The 16,392-nt window shown below is 35.3% G+C and overlaps 1 protein-coding gene across 27 annotated transcripts in view; it reads right to left on the bottom strand.

Moving 5' to 3' along the window:
* Positions 1-16,392, bottom strand: part of LOC128868683 (dystonin) — a 166,906-nt gene that overhangs the window by 79,319 nt on the left and 71,195 nt on the right. For 20 of the 27 annotated variants that reach the window (XM_054111067.1, XM_054111053.1, XM_054111064.1 and 17 more), the window contains 5 exons: positions 13,964-14,882; positions 9,566-10,196; positions 9,354-9,489; positions 3,365-3,448; positions 168-389 (listed from right to left, as the gene is read on the bottom strand). In XM_054111067.1, the coding sequence (XP_053967042.1) occupies positions 168-389; positions 3,365-3,448; positions 9,354-9,489; positions 9,566-10,196; positions 13,964-14,882 (1,992 nt within the window). The remainder of the gene's footprint in view (positions 1-167; positions 390-3,364; positions 3,449-9,353; positions 9,490-9,565; positions 10,197-13,963; positions 14,883-16,392) is intronic. The other 7 variants (XM_054111059.1, XM_054111060.1, XM_054111069.1 and 4 more) reach the window with 2 other exon arrangements.

Raw genomic sequence — 16,392 nt, 5'->3', positions numbered from 1 at the left:
ACATCTAATTCGATTAATAATTCATTATTTTCATCAAATTCACGTTATTTTAAATTCACATTTTTCGTAACCACCATTTTAAATAATATAAAATACACAATGTTTGCTAATTTGGTCTGAATTCCGGTAAATACAATCGATGTATACATTTTCTCGGTTTAACTTACCAAACTTTTGCTTCCATTCACTTCTATTGCCGTTTTTAAGCGCTGGGAAAGTAATTCCAATAATCGGCTATATTTTGTATTTAATGTAATCAAACGCTGGTTGAAGTATTTCGCAGCGCCTGAGTCTTTAACATTTTGCGGAAGATCTTGACGCGGAACAGAAAATGAAGGACTGACTTCCTGTATCCAGTCCAGTAAGCGCATGCATTTACCATCATATATCTGCTTTTTCATTCCGGTTTATTGCCACATATTAGGCAGTTTAAGTTATTTTACACAATTGTTTCATTGTTGCGTGTTTATGTGTGTTACAAATTAAATGGGAGTTAACATGTTAGAATTAATATTGGTCAAAGTTAGAATTTTAGCATTAGTACATTGCAAAGGTGTTTTTTAGTTTAATTTTGAGTTGATGTGAGTGTTTAAATATATAAATTTATCTGAGGTATGAAAGAAGTTGAATTTTAAATCAAGTTTCGGGAAACAGGATCAGATATTTTACATATGTACGCTTTAAGTATACAAGTATATACAAGTTATTATAGTTAAAAGTGCAATAAAATATTGATTTTAACAAATTTCAACCCATAATATTTAATAATACGTCATTCAATTCCCCAAAGTAACTTGCAGCGGTGAAATTAAAGCCTATTTTACCAATGTAACATACACTACCTTAAATACTTTGCTGTGCTACTCCTGGTAGTACTTAGTAATGTGATTAATAACCTAAATCCAAGGCTACAATATACAATACTCAACATCCTTCAAACACGCATTTTTTTATTTAGATAATCGAAATAATTTTGATTCACTACATACGTAAAATGCAATATAATTGGATTTCTTTGTTTGGATGGATTTCTATCATATAATTAGCTTCCGCTAGTTATTAAACTTCCCTTTTCAGGTAACACTATATCTAAAAATATACCGATTGTTTCATTCCAGTCATAAGTTACCAATCTACATGCATTCAAAATCAATCTGAGAATCCTCAATGGGCCCTCACTTTCTTAAGTGTGACCGTAAGGCGGATCAAGCTGATTTCACGCCAATATTCCTTATTACAAACAAACAAAAAAAGTTATTTTTGAAAAGTCCTAATGAGCTGCTAAAAAAAACCATTGTGGGCGAACGCTACCAGGATGGGCGACTGATTTAAAGCTTACATGGACAAATGCATATGGGAAGACATTGTCCCCTTTGAGTATAATTTGCGCTGATCAAAGCAAAATGCCGTGTCCGGAATACACTTCTCTATAGTCGAGGAAAAATTGGATTATGTTAGCCTTGCCATAAATAAATTTTACTATGCGTACGGCGAGAACAAATTCGCAGAAAAAAGTTCCGTTATTTTTCGCTCTTGTTCGTATGCATTGTCCACACATAAATTATACTGTTTCGTGGCAAAATTTTGCTTATTAATAATGGAGTGGGGAGCTAAGGAAAATCGCATTGCAGTGATTGCATTATATAAGGGTGGTAAACGTGCAAATTAGATCTGGGAATTGCTGAAAAGAGTTAATTAGTATTTCGAGAATGTTTGTTTACCGCACGATCAATCGTTTTACCCAATCGTTTGAAGTGACAGACTGAAAAAGAAGTGGCCGTCTTCGCGTTGTTCGAACCAGTTCAGCCATAAAAACTGTTCGAAAAAGAATTCGCTGAAATGCCCTTAGAAAGTAGAAAATCATGTCCATGTAATTAGAGATGATCTCCACATGCAAACTTTCCGTCGCTCAACTGGTCATCTTTTGACAACGCGTTTGAAAAAAATTAGACTCGACAAATGCAAGCAGCTTCTTTGGTGACACACGGTCAACGGTTATGACAATATTCTTTTTACAGATGAGAAAATTTTGACATTTTCTAATAAGCAAAACAACAAAATCTGAGCTAAGACTTCTAAAGACGTAAAAAAATTTGTTCCAAGGGTTCAGCGTGGCCACCATCCAGCCTCCGTAATGGTTTGGTGGAGAGTGTCTTGTAAAGGCGTTACGTCTCTTCATTTATGCGAAAAAGGGTTTAATACCGCGGCAAAAGTGTACCAAGAAGATTTCTTAGAAGGCGTGGTGAAGCAGTTGAGCAGTACTCTCTTCAATGGAGAGCGTTGGATCTTCCAGCAAGATTCCGCTCCAACACATAAGGCAAAAACCATCCAGCAGTGGATAAAAAACAATATTCTTGGGTTAATAGAGGCAGAAGACTGGATGTCTGTTCCATATATAATAAGGGGCTATTGTATATCTAGTACCTGCCTAATTGTAGATAAAAAGTTTAAGAAAAATTATTGACAAATTGTTTGGGAAACAATTGTAAATGATTTTATTATTAACATGATGTTCCTTGAACTAGCGCTTACATTGAACTATCCATTCAGTATGTAAAACTAGTTTGTGTAAAATAGAAGTGTTTGGAAAAACTCTAGAAATATCGTGGACATAAGCCGATGTCAATCTCATACAAGTCCAGATAAATATCGCTACTACAGATAAGAGTGTAGCTAAAATGTAAAGTTTGTCCATTACCAATCATTCGAAGAAATGAGAGATATCACAAATCACAATGCATTACATCTTGAGTTAATAACTGATTTACATGCTTTACAAATTTGATAAAACAATTTATGCACTATTGAATTTGGTCTATTCGTATAAAACGATCGGCAGTTTGCTCCAATTTTTGGTCCAAATTTTGGTATATCTTAGGAAAAAATAGCTATTGTGGAAGTAAAAAAAACTGAAATTTATTTTAAGGCACTAAACAATACTTCTTCTGTGGCAATGCTGAGTATAATTTTAAAGCTAATTTTACAAAAAGCTTAAAAGGAGTATTGAAGATATTATTCACGAACCCAAAAGAAATACATATATCATTAAAGAAATGTTATAAAAATGTATGTAATTTGTATATAGCAGTGATATATTATATAATAGCCATAGAAATTTATTTCAGGCTACAATAGGTATACTTTTCTCCAAAGAACTGTTCAAAATTATTAGAATGTGGTGAATAGCCCAAGCATATGTGAACAAAATGTATGAACATTAATTGAGCGATGGTTTTTTCAGCAATCGAATATTAGAAAACTTTGTACCATAAGAAAATAATTTCTCTCGTTCGAATACATAAATGCTATTTATACAATATAGAAAGGTACGAGTGTAAATAATAATAAACAAAAAAAATATTACCTTTGCCTCGCGTATTAGACGTCCTCCTTCAATGTTCACATTTTCGACCTTAGGTTTCCGTTCTTCCGCAGCTCCCAATAATTTCTGGTTAATTTTGTAATTGTTAATTTGTTGATTAATTGATGGGACATTTACAGATAAGATAATTTTTAAAAGATACACTTTTATTTGTGCTTTAGAGCCCTGTATATACTAAAAAAAATATGCAATTTAAAAGGATTTGGAAAATGAAATTTCAAGGATGCCTAATTTTCTCGTAATTTAACTTTTGTTGATCAAATTTTAGTGCAAATTAATACATAATACTCAGCCGAAAATACTTGAAGATAATCTAATTCTCAATTTACTGTTTGCTTAAAAATTTTGCCTATTACTTGTATAGTAGGTATGTATAAAACGAAGACTGTTAGAATAACACGTACACAAGTTTCAATGTAATAACTGTTTCGTACTTTTAAAATGATTGTACCAATTAAATTCGCCGCCGTACCAGAATGATTTGAAGCGAGACTACCATTTGGGGGTGCGTAGGTTCGAATTTACGTGGAACATCAACATGAAGAACTAGTTTTTTCTAATAGGGATCGCCTCCCGGCTGGCAATGGCAAACCTCCGAGTATATTTGTGCCATGAATCGGAATGATTTAAAACTGTTGGTCCCTCCATTTGAGGAACAACATCAAAACGCACGCCACAAATAGGAAAAGGCCAAACGCCTAACAGAAGTGTGCACGCCATTTATTTTTATATTTTTATTGTGGGCTTACTTTTTCTGATCCGATGCATATACACATATCGCACAAAGTCTACGTTTTTTTATTTAATACTATAAATTTATAGTTCAAAAATACATTTTACTTATATTTCTTTATTATAATCTAAGTCTCAAAAGCAAACAAAAATAAAGAGATTCATCACATAACGGTAACTTATTACAGCAACATGTAAATAAACCATTTCAATTTTAAAAATGAAAATAGAACTGGAAATTCCAAATGGAAAAAAGCCTTATAAAAACGAAAATAAATATTTTGTAGGGCAGCCATGATGTTTTAGTACTTCACTCGGTCTATTTGCCATTGAGATGACAAATGTTTATTTTAAATCGCTTGTAATCTTCACTTCGGTCTGCCAGTCTGCTTGGCTCTGTTTCGAATTCCTTTTTCACATACCCCATTTATCAATCGTCTATTCAATGAATTCTAACTGACCCACACCACTTGACGCCAAGCAACCCCACACCATAACTCCACCACCGCCGTGTTTGACTGTATGAACCAGATTTTATTCTTGTTGTTGTTGTTGTTTTAACAGTAATAGAAGCCCCGTCAGTGTAGGGTATACCACCGGCCGTCTTCGTATGGCTCATCGAAAGGTAGGCCCAGAAAACATGCTGTTTCGGCGGGTTGGGTCCAGAGGGAAAGGGGTGTTAGATGAGTAGGTTTTAGAGGGCATGTGAAAAGGTGGTTAGTGTCGTGCGGGGTATCTTCACATGCCGGCTCTGGCTCAAGCAGGTGTCTGCAAGGGGGAAACCTGAATAGGGGACATCAGGAGCAATCGGTCGCTGTCCGAATATCAGTATTTTGGCATGTCTGAAGCTTTATTCACTGCGTGTCACTAGTTCCAGGCGACCAGACAGGCGCAGCATAGTTTAGAACCGGCCCACCAATTGCCTTAAATGTCGATAGCAACAGTTATTTGCCTTTGCCCCAAGTGCAGCTGGCAAGCGACTTGAGGACCTTGTTGCGATTTTGGACCTTAGTGGCAATTGCGGTTGTATGCGCTGAGAAGGAGACCAAACTCTCAAAGGTCACACCCAAAATTTTGGAATTGTCGTCGGAATTGGTGTGTCATCGACTTTTCCCATGAGGGACAGTTTCACCTCCTTTGGCCAGGTCGTAAAGAGGGTCGCCGTGGATTTAGCGGGGGAATGTTGGAGATTTCTCGCAGTGAAAAAGCGAGAAATGTCGGTGAGGGAGCTGTTCACTTTGGAGCATAGACCATCGATGTCATTGCTCGACGCCATTATCGAGCAGTTGTCAGTGTATGAGACCAGGGATACTCCCTCCGGTGGTTGGGGGAGTTTCGAGATGTAGAAGTGTAACAGCAAGGGTGAAAGGACACCACCCTGCGGTACACCTTGCTTAATCTTCCTCTGCTTTGATATTTGGTCACGAAAAATCACTGACGAGTGAGGACCGCTCAGGTAGTTTGCGGACCACCTCTTCAGTCCTGGTGGGAGTGCCGACTGATAAATATCATCTAGGAGCGTGGAATGGCTGACTGAATCGAAATCTTTCTTCAGGTCCAACGTTACTATCATAGTCCTCTTGCAGGGACGGATTTGGTTAAGCCCGCGGTTTATCTGGGCGTGCGTTTATGGCGGTGGGTGCTGTGGTGGTAGTTTCGTGAAGAGTGGGAGTAGGAGGGCTTCAAGTGTTTTCACTACTGGGGAAAGGAGAGTTATGGGACGATAAGATTCCCTTGGTTGGCGGGTTTCCCAGGTTTCAGTAGTGGGACCACTCTCCCTGCTTTCCACTTGTCAGGGATGATGAGAGTGGCCAAGGACAAATTGAAAACCCTTGTGAGGAGCTTGGATGGGAGGTTCTATCGCATCCTACTGACAACCAGTGACTGTTACCTGTTACCTTTTCAAGGATTTGCAAAATTTTTCTATGAAAAGGAGCCTTCAATATAAACAAAAGATATCATTAATTTAAATAATAATAACAAAATAAAATTGTAAAAATTAAAATTTTAACTCCCTGATCAATTTTAAAATTAATTGATGAAACCGGGCATTAAACCAATAAAAAATAATTTTTATATTGAATGGCAATTTTATATTTTCAACTTATACACGACAGCCCCGCTGTAAATTAGGTTTGGACTAAATTTCTAAATTCAGTTTAACCAATTTTTTGCGTAGAAAACTCAGAACTTCTACACCGATGTCGATAACAATGACACATATGTACGAGGTATGTTAAAAAATAAGGTGAATTTTTAAATTTCGCGCAGATTTCGACTATTATTTTCTTTTATGTTGGTACACTCGTCTCGAAAATATGTTCACGGTTTCAGCAATATATAGATTAGTTTGTTTGTGAGAGGCATAAATAAGACAAGTGTTTGCGTGTTTGGCGATTTTCTGCTATCGAAAAAAATGGATCAAAGAAGTTGCATCAAATTTTTTGTAAAAAGTGGAATTAAGTGCTCAAAAGCACTTGAAATGTTGACAGTGGCATACGGTGAGAGTACTCCGAGTACAACAAAAATATTTACAAGTGGTAGAAGCTTTTGACAGAAGGTCGAGAAGATGCGAATGACAACGCTCGCTCTGGACGCCCCAGCACATCAACAACCGATGAAAATGTTGAGAAAGTGAAGAAAATTGTTATGGAGAATCATCGAATCATAATAAGAGAATTTGCTGAAGATGTCGGCATATCGAAATTTTTGGCGAGTGGCAGCGAAGACGAGTGTACCAACATAAAAAAAAAAATTATAATAATCGAAAGTCGAATGTATGTAGCCCGCAAAATTTGAAAATTCACATTATTTTTTGAACAGGAACACGAGATTCCTATTGAAGGACTCATTACATAGTATGTACATATACGTGTATATATAAATGCAATTATATACAGATTTATGAATACAAAAACTAAATTCTAACACCAAACTACATTGTTAAAAGAACTAGAATGTTTAGTACAGTTTGATAGTGTACTGAAGTACTGGACACACAATTAGTTATATTTCGTACTGCGTAGGTTCTACAAAAGCGTTCTACTAAATATATAAACAAACAATAATTTTTTTTATGACGTTTCATCAGATAAATTGTTCATCTTGATTAATTAAATTAAAGTATGCTTTCCTGTCTTTAACCATACACACATTTCCACATGAGGCATATATACTCATAAGGGAAATTTTGTTTAAGAATGGCTTAACAATTCTGTAACACACGTACTTACATATATTATATAATAAGCGTACTTGTATTGTGCGCCATCAGATAGTCCCAACAATAAAATAAAATCAATTAAATGCTATACCTCTTTTCATGAAATTATTACAACAGGCGCAATGTAGCTACATACCTCGCTCAGTATTGTTTAAAAGCGAGACAACTCCATTTCACAAACATATTGAAATAATCACATTTTTAATTGATTGATTGATGTAGAGAATTGAATTTAATTCACTTCATTGTAATTTTGATCCTATCTTGTACAAATAATTTCCGTTTACCACGATACAACTATTTTTGAAATACACTTGAACCAAATTGTATATGTATGCATCATTCGTTTGGCACCGACAGTATGTCCTGTAACTCAAGTATTGCGGAAATATACTAAAAACAAATGGTTCAGAGAAGTCATCATCCATCATATGATATAGTTTGTGGGAAATAAAGGCGTCACTTTTTAGCATTCTTGTGATCTGAGTCGAAAATTATACAAGCTAAATTCGAATTTCAAAATGAAATTGCCATTTACTTAATCAAATATTGTTAATACCATCAGAAATAAGACTTAAAATAGCAATATTCCTGACCTATAAAAACAATATATTTTGAAAAATAATCTACTCTTCTCAGCAAATGCATTGCTTAGAAATAAAAATGATTTCATTTCGCGAATAATCGTATCCAAAAACTACTAACTACTACTACTACCAAAGAATGTGACCAGCAAGTGCTACGCTGTGGCTATGATTAATTATTATTTATATAGAATTTAGCGTGAGACTGAGTGTCTAAATATAGTAATGGCAAAACCTAGAGCACAAGAAGTAGACTGTATTTGCTGCAGACAAGATGCGGTCTGATATCATAATGAACTAATTCTGAGCGAGTGTTGAGACAGTGCCATGGAATTCAGGGACACAAAATAAATATATATCCATTACTTCTTTTTTTAAATATTACATATTTAGCTCATATTCATAATAATTTAGCGCCACTCAAATATGGATGTAAAGTCTAAGTTCCAGGAGCGAATATTAATTCCCAAGTGTATGATCGGACGAATACATTCCCACTCGAATTTAAGTGAATTTACCCAATCTGCAAAAGGGTTCTATTGAGAAAATTGATTTAACCGTGTGGTAGAACGTTTCTATGACAATTTTAGTTTAACTTTTACTAAGCTGATTCAACTTCTTTGTTTTTGGTTTTTTGTCAACTGGGCGGGTGCGTGACCACATACATACACATGTTATGTGTTTGAGAAATTAACCTTCTTTTTATGTCGTCTAAATACAGGTAATACATATATATAAATATATGCTGAATCTTCAAAGCAGCTGACTAGGTGGGTACATGAGTATTGTTCGGAAGTGTGCGGGTTCGAAACCTTGACCACTAAACATCAAATGATAGAAATAGTGGTCACGCCTCGGCGTGTAACGACAAACCTCGGAGTGTATTTCTACCATTAAAAAATCTCCTCATAAAAAATATCTGCCATTCGGAGTAGGCTTAAAACTGTAGGTGCCTCCATTTGTGGAACAACATAAAGACGCACGCTTCAAATAAGAGGAGGAGCATATTTGTATATACATAGGTATATAAATGTTCGAAGTTGTAGGTTTGTTTAAATTTCCCAAAGAAGCTCCAGAAGTTTCATGTTTCGACAACGTCAATTTTGAATAGATATTAAACGTTATTCAACTTCAAAATTCTATTTGGCAAAAAACTGGGTCCATCCTTTGTTGCCTTATTGCCCGATCTGATGCATTGTTACCCAGTCTAATTGGCTCTACGTAAGTTGGTATTAGACTTTCTTCTAATTTAGAATAATTTTTATTAAACTCAAATGCCTTGCATACGAGTATCAATATCAAGAGCGAGAGGCACACTTTGATCAAATAAACCACAATCGCTTAGGAACGTTTTATTTTATTAATCAAGATTGGAATATCTTCTGGACGCGTTTTTCATGTTTGATATATCTTACTATTAACGTATACTCACATCTAATTCATATGCTGAAGTTGCTGTTGGCATAGCAGATAATTTCTCGGTCTGACCGTCTACCCAAGATTCTTCAGCTTGAATGCTTGACTGCAAGTTTTTCATTAATCCAATTACCGTTTCACACGATCGCATTCTTGAATTAAAACAAAATATAAACATTATTTATAATTTACTAATGAAGAACGTCATTCATTGACATTGAACTTTACCTCTCCGCTACTGTATTACAAATAGTGACCCAACGTGTATTTAATCGGCCAACATTCGTATGTAGACTTTTTAAATCACCCAAAACTTTAGTCGGGACGCCCATTCGGCCTAATTGATCAGCCGCATCGTTCATCTTATCTATTTTTGGTTGATGTTGCGAAGTCTGCTCTTGAATATCAGTTAATTGCTTATACACCTTTTGTAACCCTTCATGAGACGATGGTAAAACCATATGAGTAGCCAGTTTGTTTTCAATGTCAGAAATTAAATTTTCATTTTCCTCTAATCCCATTAGTGAAATTTCTAATAATTTTAAACGTTCTTTGTGTAAACCACTTTGCGTATGTAACTCATTCCATAACTCCAATAAATTATCCAGACTCTTTTTCAAAGCAGGCGTTTTTAGTGGAATATTCCGGAAAATCTTTTGGAGATGCTGAATTTCAGGATCAAGTTGTTTCAATCGACGTTCATAATCCAAAAATATTTCTTGCACATGCTCTACAGAATCTAAGTCACGAGGCAAAGGCGCTAATATTATTTGATCTAGTTCGCGAGCCATATCCTCCAACTTCGATTTGATGGTTATGCATTCTTCGGTGAAAACTCGACTTGACTGCTTACTTTCCTCTAAAAAATGTTAAATTATAAAATTAAATAAATATATGATATATATATACAAATATATAAATAAATAAAATTATTAAATATATTTAACTATACCTCGATATTTTTTGCTAAAAAACAATTGCTTCATTGTTTATACTACTCTTTCAAATGTCTGAAATACTATACAGAGCGTGTTCCAAGTAATACGTTTTGTTAACTCAGAAAACATTGTCGGACAACTGGAACACCCACCCTCACATGAATAACCATTCCTCAAAAATTTTATAATTTTGTATTCATTATTCGAAAGCCTATTTTTTTTAAATTACGATTGGAAAAATGAAGTTTAGAGAGGATTTAAATATACGTATATAAATATATCCTACCCTCAAAAATATATACATTTTCTTCCTATTGTAAATTAAAAAATACCAAACAGCCCAATTATTTAAAAAACACGACTTTAATCATGTGACTGTTTCAATTGGCTTCGCAGTAGCGCATCCTGTTAACCCAGTTTTCCAAGACCCAGGTGAAACGATTAAAGAACATGGTGCACAAAAGATCGAATTTACGGGGTTGTATGGCATTGTACTACCATCTTGCTACACAATATTGACTTTCGAAATAAGTTGGCAATATTTCCCAACGTTGTTCAGGTGTAATAGGATTCTAAGTGTTGTAAAGCTTTCCAGCGTGAAAAATCTGTCACTGTCAAAATAGCATATAATTAATAACAAAATACTATATAGGATTACTTAAGACCATTTGGAGGGGCACTAATTCGAAGCCCTGGGCACGAAACATCAAATGATAAAACAAGTTGTTCTAATAGCGGTCGCGAACCTCCGAATATATTTCTGTCATGAAAAAGCTCCTCTTTAAAAACCATTTGCCGTTCGCAGTCGGCTTAAAACTGTAGGCCGTTCCATTAGTGGAACAACATCAAAACACATTCCACAAATACTAGGAACCAAACACCCAATAAAATCGTCATCACAAATTATATATAGTTATTATGTATATGTATATCTATATAAATATATATACAATATATATACTATTTATGCTTTGCAATTTAGCAAAAAAGTTATAACGCTTTCCGATATATGTGTATATAAATCATTTAATATTCTTTATGCGACTTCTTTTGCGGTGTATTGAAACCAAGCATTAACATCGTAGCATTTTTATTTGACGCTCAGCGTAGTTGTGATGCCAACGTTTTTATCGGCTTTGCCAAATATGGTTATACGCCTACATTCAAGTAATCATACAATAACTGGGCTGCCCAATTATTTTCTTTTAACAATTGTTTCATGTAAAAACCATGATTGTTAATGAGCGCTCGCGTACCTAACTCATTCTAACTCATTTAAGACACACAAAACCTTACCTAATTAAGCTAACTGCGCTAGGGGACAAAAGCACAAGGGACAAGCACTTACTTCAGTGTCATTGAAATACTAATAATTCAAAGTGTTAAGAAAATAAGATAGGGTGCTTCAATAGGAAAATTTATTATATTAAATAAAATATATGTATACGATTGGTAATGAAATACATATATACAAGGTGAAGTCCAAAATAAACAAGACTGGCGTCATAAAAGTGTTTTTGATGCCGTCATCTTTTTAATGAGCTAGTGCGTTGGAAGTTACAAGCCTAGCTGACTTCCAGTGAAAGCTTGGTGACATTCGGTTCAGTGGAAGCGAAGTTATTGTAATTATTGTATTATGAAGTGTCAGTATGTTCATGCCATCTGTATAAAAATGAGTATCGATCAAAGAGCTAATACCAAATTTTGTTTTAAAATCGGTAAAACGTTTAAATTTATTAAAAATGAAATCATCGTCGAAATTCATGGAATCGGAGTTGAATATTACAGAAACTTCCAAAACATCGATTTATCGCATTTAACTGATCATTTGGGCTTACGAAGGGTCTGTGCACGTTTCATTCCGCACAAGTCAACATTCGAAAGACCTCATTAAAGAGGCGAAAAAAGACGAGAACTTCCTTTACATCATTGTAACTGGTGATGAATCGTGGTGTTTTCAACATGAATCTGAAACTAAGCGTCAAAGTGCCGAATGGAAGGCCCCAGACGAGCCACCACCCAAAAAGTCCCGTTTGGAGAAGTCAAAAATCAAGTCGATGCTCATTTGTTTTTACAATTCCAAGGGAATTGTCCACAAGGAGTTCGGGCCAATGGGCCAAACCGACAATGCAATTTTCTATCTTGGCGTTTGAAACGTTTGATGCATCGCATTCGTCGAATTCACCCTGAATACCGCGAAGCAAGCGCTTTTTGCCTAATAATGCACCATCTCATCTTTTGACTAGAAATCGCATTTTAACCATCAATCGCTCACCGTGTTCGCTCCCTGTGACTTCTACCTATTCCGAAAATTGCATTTGGCATTGAAAGGAAAAAGTTTTGCGTCCGTAGAGGCCATCCAAAAGGCTTGTACCGACATCCTGAAGGACATTCCGGTCAATGACCTGAAACAATCTTTCGAAAAGCTTTTAGATCGTGCAAAACAGTGTATCGTGGTTCCCTGTGGCTTCTACCTATTCCGAAAATTGCATTTGGCATTGAAAGGAAAAAGTTTTGCGTCCGTAAAGGCTTGTACCGACATCCTGAAGGACATTCCGGTCAATGGCCTGAAACATTCTTTCGAAAAGCTGTTAAATCGTGCAAAACAGTGTATCGAGGCCATCAGAACAAAGTTCAAATCGAACTTATCAAAACAAAGCTGCTGTCGTTTATATTTTAGCTCAGTCTTGTCTGTTTGAGACTTCACCTTGTATGTACTGTCAACGTTCAAATCATACGCTAAACAAAAATCAAAAACAGGTTGTATATTATAATATCCTACACCAGTCAAGACACAGTTAAACTTACTACTACGAAAATGAGTGTTAATAATCAGGATGATTTCGTTTAAGATTGAAAACGGTTTCGATTGAAACGCCGAGGATATAAGCCAAACAAAAAATTCTTTAAAAATTAAGGATTCAATAACTTATTTTTTACATATGACAGGTATGCTGACAAAAGCTGACAATTCCCACTCTAACAAAATTTTCCTGACAATAGCGACCAAAGTAAATAGCTCCGTCGGAGAGCCTAGTACATTTTTTTGTTGTGAAAACTGAAGAAAATTTTCAATTCTTTCTGCTCGAATGAAACGAAACAAAATGTTTATCTGAATGTGGTCTTTAAAAATCGACTTCTGATATAAAAATTTAAATCTCAAGCTTAATACGAAAATTATAAAAATCCCACAAATTTGTACCAAAATGTGTGATATTTCTTCTGCTGGCGGTGTTGCGCATTTTTTTTTCAATAGAAATAAGGAAAAGAAGTTATAAACAATCAACGGGATTTTTCAGCAAACTAATATAATATTTGCACTCTCAGATGTGACCAAATTTCAAAGCAGATTATTTCCATATTTATAAATTTATACAATCTTTTTTCATGGAAGGAATAGGTTATCATGTCTCGTCCGGTAGCAACTCTTACTGGAACGAGTTGTCTATCACAATTTTAGTTTGCATCAAACACAATATGGCAAAATTCTATTGACTCCTTATTAATATGATAAACCAGCAAAGTTTTCCCTATTGTAATAAAAGATAAATGCTTTAGTTTGGAAGACTTTGGACCTCGTGGACACAGATTAGATCTTACATCTCCGTGTTTAAATAGCTTAAGTGAAATATAAAAATAATTTTTTTTTGTCATGCAAGGAAATCCATAACATATTTAGTGATATTACCTTCTGCATTAGCTCGTTTTTCAAATTCATCAAATAAACGATTTACTTCATCCATTTCTCGTCTCAGACGTCGCAGTTGTGGATCATTTGAATCACCCTCACTAAGCAACTTTTCGGCATCTTCATTTAAAGCGCGACGTATAGCAGAACGCTGGTCTGAGCCCATAGCCAAGAATTGGTCGAAATCCCAACTTTTAACAACACGTATAGTGGCAAAAATCATATTTTGACGCAGTCTCAAATGTTTTTTTTGCCATAAATTAACTGTACGATCAAATAAGCGTTTTAGTCGGTCAGCGGCATCAACAGCTTCTTTGTCGGGTGGCGGTATAAGAAAACAAGCACTTGGAATTGAACCTTCTTGACCAGCGGAAGAACGAATTCGCCATTTTACACGTCCAGAATTATCTAAAAGTAGACATTTTTCCCCTTTTTCTATTTGAATGTGGCCTGGTAGCTTGTATCCACAGATAGCTTGAATTGTGTATGGAGTATTTACTGACTGACGCCGTTTGCTTAAAGGTATAATACTCAAAGCACGTTGTTGAATATTTGAAACAACTTCACCAAAAGTATTTAACTCTTCGCGCAAGTCTTGCATACCACGTAACAAGTTTTCACCTTGATCCAAGCTAAAGTCTGATTGGGAATATTTGCTGTTGAGAACCTCGTCACGCTTATTAAGCCATTGCTCAGTGTCTTTAATTTCTGTAAAGAATTGATGATACTCAGTGGCATGTTTAAGATGAACCTCTAGACATAAAGTTAATTGCAAAAGCCATGCCCATTGCTGTTGCAACACAGTTAAGTGCGCCTCAATACATTTGGAAGCCGGATGCTGTTGGTTAAGTAGTGCTTCTCCTCGATCAAGTATTGAAGCAAAGTGAATTTCCCTTTTTTCCAAGTCTGTCATCAGGTTCTGAAAATAAAATTTAGAACAATTAGCCATAAAACAATCAACAAAAACTTTAATTCAATCGTGTTCTACATATACAATCTGCCTAATAGAAGCCGGACTGGCGAAATTCAAACTTATAGTTCCGTTTTAAAGAAAATTTAAATGCTGCTGAATAAGTGTCTCGTTTTCGCATTACGCGTTGTGCAATTTGTTAATTTTGCAAGAAATTTAGAAGGTGTACGTTAATTTTAGAAAATGAGAATAAAAAACGATTTAAAGCAGGGTTCCTATGTACAGACCCTATAGGTCCAAAAATCTCACGTGTATCTGCAGCAAAATATTTGAAGAAGTGGAAGATGTTCATATGGGACTAACGGTATACCGAAGGCTTTGTGAAAAAGCCAAACTTATCCAGTGGGCTAGCTGGGCATTTTCAGCAAAGCAAAGTTAGACTTGCCTGATATTTTTGTACATGGTATACGAGGTGTGTTAAAAAAATAAGGCGAATTTTCAAATTTCGCAGGCTACGTACATTCGACTTTGATAGTCGTTATGTATTATTATTTTTTCTGTTGGTACACTCGTCTTGAAGATATGTTCACGGCGTTAGTAATATATCATGTTTAGTTTGTTTGTGAGAGGCATAAATAAGACAAGTGTTTTGCGTTTTCGGCGATTTTCTGCTACCGACTCTTGGCTCTCCTGGACTCTTCCATTGGGACGATTGGACTTTGATTTCTATGTCATAATCATATACCCATGATTCATCTGGATCATCGTTGATGTCATTCAAAAAAATTCAGCAATTTTGGAACGAACTTCTTCGCGATTCGACGATTCTCCATAACAATTTTCTTCACTTTCTCAACATTTTCATCGGTTTTTGATGTGCTGGGGCGTCCAGAGCGAGCGTGGTCATTCACATCTTCTCGACCTCTCAAAAGCTTGTAGCCCTTGTTAACATGTTTTTTTTTTTGACTCAGAGTATCTCACCGTATGCCACTGTCAACATTTCAAGTGCTTTTGAGCACTTAATTCCATTTCTTACACAAAATTGTATGCAGTTTCTCTGAGCAGAAAATCTCACACACAAACTAAACATGCTATATTGCTAAACCCGTGAACATATCTTCGAGACAAGTGTACCTACTAATATAAAAAATAATAATAACCGAAAGTCGAATGTACGTAGCGCACGAAATTTGAAACCTTCACCTTATTTTTGAACAAACCTCGTATGTCGTATTTGTTTGGAGGCCTTACCATCCCTATAAAAAGAATAGAGCGAATACAGTTTTTCTCCGTTTCCTGAATTTTGAAGTTCGTAGGCCATCGTCACCACCTCGTCTTACCACTTCACTACTACATATATACAGTGCCTCACAAAAGTATTCTGAAATATATTTTATTCAGTTATAAATTATTATATGTATAAGAAACTCTTTCACTTTTTATTTGTTACTCAAAAACTAATTCAGTAATTTCATTGTTCTGAGCTTTAATTCAAATACAATTTTTTTTTCCAAGCAAA

This window comes from Anastrepha ludens, chromosome 6 (genome assembly GCF_028408465.1).
Source record: "Anastrepha ludens isolate Willacy chromosome 6, idAnaLude1.1, whole genome shotgun sequence".
In the NCBI taxonomy this organism is placed as follows: domain Eukaryota; kingdom Metazoa; phylum Arthropoda; class Insecta; order Diptera; family Tephritidae; genus Anastrepha; species Anastrepha ludens.
This window is presented reverse-complemented; position numbering and strand designations above follow the sequence as displayed.